The following is a 10,524-nucleotide window of genomic DNA, read 5'->3' as shown; positions in this document are numbered from 1 at the left end:
TTCCTGGCAGTTTCTTTTGCAACTTCATCAGCAAATGCATTCCCACAACCAACATCATCAGTCACCTTCTTGTGAGTGCTACATTCCACAATCGCAACTTGTAGAGGCAAGGTCAGTGATTCAAGAAGCTCATTCACCAACTGACCATGCTGGATCTTAGCTCCATGCGAAGTCAGTAAACCACGTTCACGCCACAGACGTCCAAAACTATGAGCCACACCAAATGCATACTGACTGTCAGTGTACACATTCACTTTCATTCCTTTTGACAACACACACGCTCTTGTAAGTGCAATGAGTTCTGCTGCTTGAGCGGAGTTATGTGGAATACGTGCAGTTTCAATGACTGTATGCAAAGTGGTGACAGCATATGCTGCAGTCGTGTCACCATTCGGAAGCTTGAAACATGAACCGTCCACCCATAAGGTACCATCACATTCAGAAAGGGAAGTATCTTTGAGGTCTATTCTCCCTTTTGTTTCTTCTTCTGTTCTAAGAATACAATCATGCTGTTCTTCAGCATTCTCTGTCTCAACTGAAATTGGTAACAACATGGCTGGGTTTAATGTGCTACATCTTTTGTTGTGCACGTGGCTTGCTAACAAAGTTAGTTCGTAACCTGACAATCGGGCACTAGTTAAGTGCTGTGTCTTGGTTCTGTTTAACAACATGTCCACTGCATGTGGAACCATTGCCACTAACGTGTTATTCATCACTAACCCAGCAGACTGTTGAATAGAAACAGCTGCTGCTGCTCTAAAACAACTTGGCAATGCTTTAGCTACTGGATCCAAAGTCGATGAAAAATATGCACACGGACGCTGCTTGTCTCCAAACAATTGTGTCAACACTGATAATGCACAACCTTCCTGCTCATGGACATACAATGTAAAGGGCTTACTGTAGTTGGGGGTACCCAACACAGGAGCCGAACATAATGCTGTGCGCAATTTAGAAAAACTTTTCTGACACTCTTCAGACCAAGGCACGGGATTGGGTGTATCTTTACATGTTAATGCCACCAATGGTTTGGCCAGTAAAGAAAAATTTGGAATCCACTGTCTACAGTACGATGTAATACCCAAGAAAGCACGCACTTCTCTCTGTGATTTTGGCACACTTAATTTTGCTATTGCCTGGATTCTTTCTGGGGTCAGTTTCCTTCCCTCCTTCGATAAGAGATGACCTAAGTAGGTCACGTCTTGTCGACAATATTGTAATTTAGACAGGGACACCTTGTGATGCAGATCACACAAATGACGCAACAATAAAAACGTGGCTTCTTTACAGATTTCCTCAGAGTCTGCAGCAACAAGTAAGTCATCGACATACTGAATGAGGGTAGCGCCTTCAGGTAAAACGATCGTATCAAGCTGTGTTTTTAGAGCTTGACTATATATTGATGGACTTTTACAGTAGCCCTGAGGAGCGCGATTAAAGCGGAAGCTACGTCCTCCTAAACTGAAGCCAAAAATATCCCTACTTTCCTCAGCAATTGGGATGCTGAAGAAAGCATTCTTCAAGTCAATCACTGAAAACTATGCTGCAGAGGCTGGAATCATAGTCAATAGGGCAGTAATGTCAGGAACAACTGGAAATTGTGGCACAACTATTTTATTCATCTCTCTAAAGTCAATCACAAATCTGTACACAGGTGGCTGAGAGGGATCAGTTTGTTTTAAAACAGACAGAACAGGACTATTGCAAATGTTGCCTCTTGTCTCTTCAATCGCATCTTTTTCAATCAAATCATAAATGATCGCTAACAACGCTCTTTCACCTTCACTGGAGATCTTATATTGGGGAATGCGCGGCATCTAACATTGGCTTTCAATGTCACAACATATGGTGGTATTTCCAAGAGACCCACATCGTTAGGACCAGTAGCCCATAGAATATTAGGTAGAGATAACAATTCTGTCGGAATTTTATCCCTTGACAAATACATTGGAGAAACCACTTTCTTACCTAGTGTAAGTTGTACTCCTGAAGGAGAACAGTACAGAGTCGCATACAATCTTTTTAACAGGTCCAATCCCAACAAGTTCTCACCACAACCTGTTGTCAAAATAAGGGGTGCTTCGAATTCACAAGGACCAACAGACAGGGACATAGGGCATGAAATCAGGTTCCTAACCGGGGCGCCAGAAAAACCTACAGAAACATTCATTTCGCCAGACAAAGGTGCGCCAGGGAGTTTTGAGTGCATCATGGAACTCTTTTTAGCACCAGTATCCAACAGAAAAGGTTCTGACACACCTGATGTAATCACCTCAACGTATGGTCCACTCTGATCTACTGGAACTGAAACAACTCCCTCTCTTTGTCTATGGCTGTCCTAGCAATCATTACCTTCCATATAATCATCTTCTGCATAGTAATCATCAGCATAGTACTGAGCTGTCCTACCAGATGCGTTATTCTGCTGATCAAACTTATTCATAGAATCCTGAGGCGGAAAGGAGCGTGCATTCGGATGGACAATTCCACGTCCTCTACCTCTAGGTGTTTGTTGAACACCTCTACCTCTTGTGCTTGACACACCATTTGCGCGTTGTAACAGGATAGGGCAACTATACTTAAAATGACCCTCTTCCTTGTAATACGAACACTGATTGGGACCCACAGGAACGCGTGGCTGAGTATACTCTACTCTTGGCTTTTGAAACTGAGGAGGTTGCCTATAATCATTCTGATAGTTATTCTGACCGCCATTATTCTGGCCACTACCACCACGTGGCGGGTATGCTTGCTGTAACAGGACCTTCGTTTTCAATTCTTTAGTTTTCTTTTCTGCTCTATCTTTCTCATCTTTGTCTCTATTTTCATAATATTGCGCAGTAGCCAATATCTGTGCTGAAGAGGAAACTGCCCATGAACTCTCTGAATCCTTCAACTTTTTACACAACTCTGGAAGCAGATTGTGTACAAATTTATCAACAAACAGTCGCTGACCACCTTCTGTACTCATATCTTGACCACTGTGGTCGACAAATGCTTCTTCAAACCTGGTGAAGAAATCGGACACCGTTTCATCTTTCTTCTGCTTACATGCATACAACTTATCCCAATTTACACGCAATTCGGGCATCAAAGTGTTCATATACGCAATAATTCTTCCAGGAAGTTCTGCTATTAAAGGCTCAGGTTTAGCACCACCAACTTGTCTAGCATCAGCAGCGGTAATATTCCCCCATGTGTCGCCTAACTCTTGATCATGATCTGTATGACAAATCTTTCCCCATAAAGGCTGTGGAACAACATTCCCAAACAACATATCTACATCGGCTAAATTCATGATACAGGAGCCTGCAGTCTGTGATAATTCCTTGTAATACCCTGCAGGATTTTTACGGGGATCAGGCAATGTCTGTTTAAGGGCCAAGACTTCAGCTCGTTTCCATGGGACGTGTACCCACACACGCTGAAAATGAGGCTGAATAGGTGGGTTAGCTGCTAGGTCCCCCTCCCTCCATACTGGGGGAACCTCTCTCATGGGATATTGTCTTCCCTTTTTCTTGACAGAGGAATCAGAATCAAACAACGATTTGGAAACACCTTCAGTCCTAAGTGATAACAACGTTGCAACGGCTTTCCTAACGTCTGAACCCACAATGGTGCCTTTTGAAAATTCGAACCGTACATGGTTCAACTCAGGCGGATTAAAGTCCAAATAATTTTCCTCTAAATCTTCGCATAGAAAAACACACATTTTCTCGAAAACGTACCTCTGCTTTGATGCTTCCCACTGATGGAAAACATCCATAACAGATTCTAGTTCATATCTCATCGGGTCAGTAACCCATTTATGTGCCAAACGATCCAATACTTCTTTCTTCCTAGAATCAGGCAGATGGCTACGTAACTCTTTGTGTTCAGGGGTATGAGTCGGGCTCGACGCTCCAAAGAAAGGATATAAAATACTAGAAACAGTTCTTGTCACTCTCTGGCGGACAGACGGAGAAGTCGATGTAAAGACAAGTGGGAAGGCAGGGTGAGATGAGGCAGATGCAGAGGCAGTGTCAGGAGGAGTACCAGGAGTGGTAGTCGATACAGTAGTTAAAGTTGCAGGAAGTATAGGAAGAGCAGGTGTAAAAGCCGGTGACCCTTGGGAAGGCTGCACCGGAGGAATAGGAGCCAGCTGAAGAGTAGCTGGTGGGTGCTGTGGAGGAACAGGAGGTATAACAACCATGGGTTGCATAACTAAAGGTTGTGGAGGTGCTGTAGCATTTTGCGCATAGGGCGGTGGCGAATTTAACAAATGCGACATTAGGGGGTCTTTTTCAAGCTCTTTTGCTGCGTCTTGCTGAAGAGGCGGCAAAACTGGATAACATTTATCTATTACCATTTTACGTCGCCTGTGCAACTGCTCACTCATCTGTTCTTCTTTATTGTCTTTGTTCTGCATAGCAGCTTGCATTACAGAGATACTCCTTTCTCTCTTATCTTTCTTCGCTAATTTAATTTCCTTCTGTTTGGCCTCCTTACGCCACAGGCGGAAAGAGTCAAACATTGCCAGCCGGGCTTTCTTCTTAAAAAGTTTAACTTCGAGATTATCTAGGATTTCAGTATCAAAGCTACCATATTGGGGCCATTTTAAAACACCGTCCTTTCTGGTGTATCGGACCCATATTTCGTTATATGTGATAGGGCCTACGCCATGCTTCACATACAATTCGTAGGTTGGAGTTCCAATCGGAGGAACCGGACACGAGTCCTCCAACCGGGAGTCCCTATTATTACAACCAAGACAAAACAAATTTCTGAGTCTGCTAAGACCAGGCATCTTCGCTCTCTAGTCTAGCTTCAAACTTCAAAGGATTATCGATTACGATATTCTCGTGAATACACGACTCCTTCGGCTTTGGCGCTTGCAAGTTCCAAATCAAACAAAACTAAGGGCTAACTGGGAGGCGCTCCACTTATACTTAACTGAGGTATCGATGGCGTCACCAGAAGACTTGTCTATCGTTTCGCTCTACCAAACATCAAGGGTCCAAATCGGGGCGGCAGTCAGGGCAGCAGTCCTACGTAGCCGTCGGGATGCGGGGAACCTCGCAGCAAAGACCTTCGGAACCACGTCGACTTACAGGGGTCGCTGAAGTTGCTGGCCGTCCTCTGGAATTTTCACACAAAGCTCCTCACAAACCTCTGGCTTGGACCGGTACCGATGATACCGCCCCACGATGGGCGCCAACTGAGGTACTGGGTTTTTCAGAACCGGTACTGATCCGGTAACCCAGCGGTGTCAGGGGCAATACCCAAAGACCTCGAGTACTTTCCTGATTCAGACCACAGAAACACGAGTCTTCTAGGTGAATTCAAAGATGTAATTTATTGGCTGCAACCAAGTAACAAGCGTCCTAGAATTACAACAACACGGTGTGTATATTCTCAGGAGACTGCTCAACATTACAAAACCAGGCTTCTCTTTTTATACAGTTTTTTAGGCTTCGGGCAAACATTCTTAATTTTACAGTGCAAACATTCTTGGATTTACAGTGAGCTGTTCACATATTTTCATTACAAAGAAAAAAGCAGAGTCATGATGACAAGTCCACATTTAGTGTGTCCAGTTCGTGATCAATTACCCGGCAAGGCCCAACATTTCCATCAGATATCGGTGTACCCTCAATAAAACCGGGCTCCTCCTCATCATAAAGCAAAAGAAGAGAAAAGAGCAGAGACAGGTGTGAGCAAGGTTGGGCGGGGGTGTGTGTGTGATGGGAACAGTTTATGGCCTGTTGTGCTTTGATGCTATCTCGTTCGGCCACTGGGAGAGAAACTGCCCAAACAGGTTTGGCCTGGGGCAGTGGCTTCAGCTTGGCCAGTGCTGAGTTGCGCTATCCAAGACGTGGGTAGCGTCACCGAATGCACACAAGAAGAAAATTTCATGCATATCCTGATGAAGGGCATTGGACCCGAAATGCATTGGGAAACCATGGGGAAATTTTGAATGAATTAATGAGAAACGAAGATTGATGTTTTTCATGAACTTTATGGTGTGAATCTAACATCCAGATTTGAAAAAAACTTTATTCGTAATAAACCAACTTCAAACGCACAACAACTTTGCATGAAATTTTCTTCATGTGTGCATTCGGTGACGCTACCCACGTCTGGGATAGCGCAACTCAGCACTGTAACTTGGTCCTTCAGTCCCGAAAGGATTACCGAATAGCACCAACTTAACTGCACAGAACATTTCCAACCTTCACTGTACATTTAGGAGTGCGATTGTCCTACAACTGCAGTAGTTTCAGCTTGGCGAGGTCACAGAGAAGTCAATTAAGGTGTATGTGTCCTTTGATATCGAATTCAGCTGGAGTTACAAGCCTATGTGAATGGCAACTCACAAAATGGCTGCCAAGCGTAAAATGGAACCCAAGGGTTCAAAAACGAAAATGACGATTTCTAGGTGAAACCGTTACTTGATTATGACGAAAAATGCTTGTGCATAGTGTACTAGTCATTATCGGTCTTTTGATATGAAAATCGTCATGCTACGGCAAAGTTTGTTGCACGAGTCCAGAATTTTTCAGAACTACAGCTGTGATATCACAAAGGTCTATAATTAAATAGATGTACTGTGGCTCTTGTCTTCCAGCAAGGGGGCTGTGACATCACAAAGGTCTATAATTAAATAGATGTACTGTGGCTCTTGTCTTCCAGCAAGGGGGCTGTGACATCACACAGGTCTATAATTAAATAGATGTACTGTGGCTCATGTCTTCCAGCAGGGGGGGGCTGTGACATCACAAAGGACTATAATTAATCAGATGTACTGTGGCTCTTGTCTTCCAGCAAGGGGGCTGTGACATCACAAAGGTCTATAATTAAATAGATGTACTGTGGCTCTTGTCTTCCAGCAAGGGGGCTGTGACATCACACAGGTCTATAATTAAATAGATGTACTGTGGCTCTTGTCTTCCAGCAGGGGGGGCTGTGACATCACAAAGGTCTATAATTAAACAGATTTACTGTGGCTCTTGCCTTCCAGCAGGGGGCTGTGACATCACAAAGGTCTATAATTAAACAGATGTACTGTGGCTCTTGTCTTCCAGTAGGGGGGGCTGTGACATCACAAAGGTCTATAATTAAACAGATACACTGTGAATCTTGTCTTCCAGCAGGGGGGATGTGACATCACAAAGGACTATAATTAAACAGATGTACTGTGGCTCTTGTCTTCCAGCAGGGGGGGGCTCTGACATCACAAAGGTCTATAATTAAACAGATGTACTGTTGCTCTTGCCTTCCAGCAGAGGGGCTGTGACTTCACAAAGGTCTATAAATAAACAGATACACTGTGGATCTTGTCTTCTAGGAGGGGGGCTGTGACATCACAAAGGTCTATAATTAAACAGATTTACTGTGGCTCTTGCCTTCCAGCAAGGGGCTGTGACATCACAAAGGTCTATAATTAAACAGATTTACTGTGGCTCTTGTCTTCCAGCAGGGGGGCTGTGACATCACAAAGGTCTATAATTAAACAGATGTACTGTGGCTCTTGTCTTCCAGCAGGGGGGCTGGGACATCACAAAGGACTATAATTAAACAGATGTACTGTGGCTCTTGTCTTCCAGCAGGGGGGCTGTGACATCACAAAGGTCTATAAATAAACAGATACACTGTGGATCTTGTCTTCTAGGAGGGGGGCTGTGACATCACAAAGGTCAATAATTAAACAGATTTACTGTGGCTCTTGCCTTCCAGCAGGGGGCTGTGACATCACAAAGGTCTATAATTAAACAGATTTACTGTGGCTCTTGCCTTCCAGCAGGGGGGGGGGGAGCTGTGACATCACAAAGGTCTATAATTAAACAGATACACTGTGAATCTTGTCTTCCAGCAGGGAGGATGTGACATCACAAAGGACTATAATTAAACAGATGTACTGTGGCTCTTGTCTTCCACCAGGGGGGCTGTGACATCACACAGGTCTATAATTAAATAGATGTACTGTGGCTCTTGTCTTTCAGCAGGGGGGGGTGACATCACAAAGGACTATAATTAAACAGATGTACTGTGGCTCTTGTCTTCCAGCAGGGGGCTGTGACATCACAAAGGTCTATAATTAAACAGATGTACTGTGGCTCTTGTCGTCCAGCAAGGGGGCTGTGACATTACATAGGTCTATTTTAAATAGATGTACTGTGGCTCTTGTATTCCAGCAGGGGGGGCTGTGACATCACAAAGGACTATAATTAAACAGATGTACTGTGGCTCTTGTCTTCCAGCAAGGGGGCTGTGACATCACACAGGTCTATAATTAAATAGATGTACTGTGGCTCTTGTCTTCCAGCAGGAGGGGCTGTGACATCACAAAGGTCTATAATTAAATAGATGCACTGTGGCTCTTGTCTTCCAGCAGGGGGGCTGTGACATCACAAAGGACTATAATTAAACAGATGTACCGTGGCTCTTGTCTTCCAGCAGGGGGCTGTGACATCACAAAGGTCTATAATTAAACAGATGTACTGTGGCTCTTGTCGTCCAGCAAGGGGGCTGTGACATTACATAGGTCTATTTTAAATAGATGTACTGTGGCTCTTGTATTCCAGCAGGGGGGGCTGTGACATCACAAAGGACTATAATTAAACAGATGTACTGTGGCTCTTGTCTTCCAGCAAGGGGGCTGTGACATCACACAGGTCTATAATTAAATAGATGTACTGTGGCTCTTGTCTTCCAGCAGGAGGGGCTGTGACATCACAAAGGTCTATAATTAAATAGATGTACTGTGGCTCTTGTCTTCCAGCAAGGGGGCTGTGACATCACAAAGGTCTATAATTAAATAGATGTACTGTGGCTCTTGTCTTCCAGCAAGGGGGCTGTGACATCACACAGGTCTATAATTAAATAGATGTACTGTGGCTCATGTCTTCCAGCAGGGGGGGGCTGTGACATCACAAAGGACTATAATTAATCAGATGTACTGTGGCTCTTGCCTTCCAGCAGAGGGGCTGTGACATCACAAAGGTCTATAATTAAACAGATGTACTGTGGCTCTTGTCTTCCAGCAGGGGGGGGTGTGACATCACAAAGGTCTATAATTAAAGAGATTTACTGTGGCTCTTGTCTTCCAGCAGAGGGGCTGTGACATCACAAAGGTCTATAATTAAACAGATGTACTGTGGCTCTTGTCTTCAAGCAGGGGGGCTGGGACATCAGAAAGGACTATAATTAAACAGATGTACGGTGGCTCTTGTCTTCCAGCTGGGGGGCTGTGACTTCACAAAGGTCTATAAATAAACAGATACACTGTGGATCTTGTCTTCTAGGAGGGGGGCTGTGACATCACAAAGGTCTATAATTAAACAGATTTACTGTGGCTCTTGCCTTCCAGCAAGGGGCTGTGACATCACAAAGGTCTATAATTAAACAGATTTACTGTGGCTCTTGTCTTCCAGCAGGGGGGCTGTGACATCACAAAGGTCTATAATTAAACAGATACACTGTGGCTCTTGTCTTCCAGCAGGGGGGCTGGGACATCACAAAGGACTATAATTAAACAGATGTACTGTGGCTCTTGTCTTCCAGCAAGGGGGCTGTGACATCACACAGGTCTATAATTAAAAATATGCACTGTGGCTCTTGTCTTCCAGCAGGGGGGCTGTGACATCACAAAGGACTATAATTAAACAGATGTACCGTGGCTCTTGTCTTCCAGCAGGGGGCTGTGACATCACAAAGGTCTATAATTAAACAGATGTACTGTGGCTCTTGTCGTCCAGCAAGGGGGCTGTGACATTACATAGGTCTATTTTAAATAGATGTACTGTGGCTCTTGTATTCCAGCAGGGGGGGCTGTGACATCACAAAGGACTATAATTAAACAGATGTACTGTGGCTCTTGTCTTCCAGCAAGGGGGCTGTGACATCACACAGGTCTATAATTAAATAGATGTACTGTGGCTCTTGTCTTCCAGCAGGAGGGGCTGTGACATCACAAAGGTCTATAATTAAATAGATGTACTGTGGCTCTTGTCTTCCAGCAAGGGGGCTGTGACATCACAAAGGTCTATAATTAAATAGATGTACTGTGGCTCTTGTCTTCCAGCAAGGGGGCTGTGACATCACACAGGTCTATAATTAAATAGATGTACTGTGGCTCATGTCTTCCAGCAGGGGGGGGCTGTGACATCACAAAGGACTATAATTAATCAGATGTACTGTGGCTCTTGTCTTCCAGCAAGGGGGCTGTGACATCACAAAGGTCTATAATTAAATAGATGTACTGTGGCTCTTGTCTTCCAGCAAGGGGGCTGTGACATCACACAGGTCTATAATTAAATAGATGTACTGTGGCTCTTGTCTTCCAGCAGGGGGGGCTGTGACATCACAAAGGTCTATAATTAAACAGATTTACTGTGGCTCTTGCCTTCCAGCAGGGGGCTGTGACATCACAAAGGTCTATAATTAAACAGATGTACTGTGGCTCTTGTCTTCCAGTAGGGGGGGCTGTGACATCACAAAGGTCTATAATTAAACAGATACACTGTGAATCTTGTCTTCCAGCAG

The 10,524-nt window shown here is 44.3% G+C and overlaps 1 protein-coding gene across 1 annotated transcript; it reads right to left on the bottom strand.

Annotated features, from left to right (window-relative positions):
* Window positions 1–2,338: 2,338 nt before the first annotated feature.
* Window positions 2,339–4,786, bottom strand: LOC147724974 (uncharacterized). The gene has a single exon (XM_086967096.1). The coding sequence runs from the start codon at window positions 4,784–4,786 to the stop codon at window positions 2,339–2,341; it is 2,448 nt and encodes an 815-aa protein (XP_086823222.1).
* Window positions 4,787–10,524: the final 5,738 nt, after the last annotated feature.

The sequence above is a fragment of the Lissotriton vulgaris genome, chromosome 4_1 (genome assembly GCF_964263255.1).
Source record: "Lissotriton vulgaris chromosome 4_1, aLisVul1.2, whole genome shotgun sequence".
NCBI classification, from domain to species: domain Eukaryota; kingdom Metazoa; phylum Chordata; class Amphibia; order Caudata; family Salamandridae; genus Lissotriton; species Lissotriton vulgaris.
Note: the sequence above shows the minus strand (reverse complement) of the source record. Positions and strands in the feature narration are given on the sequence as shown.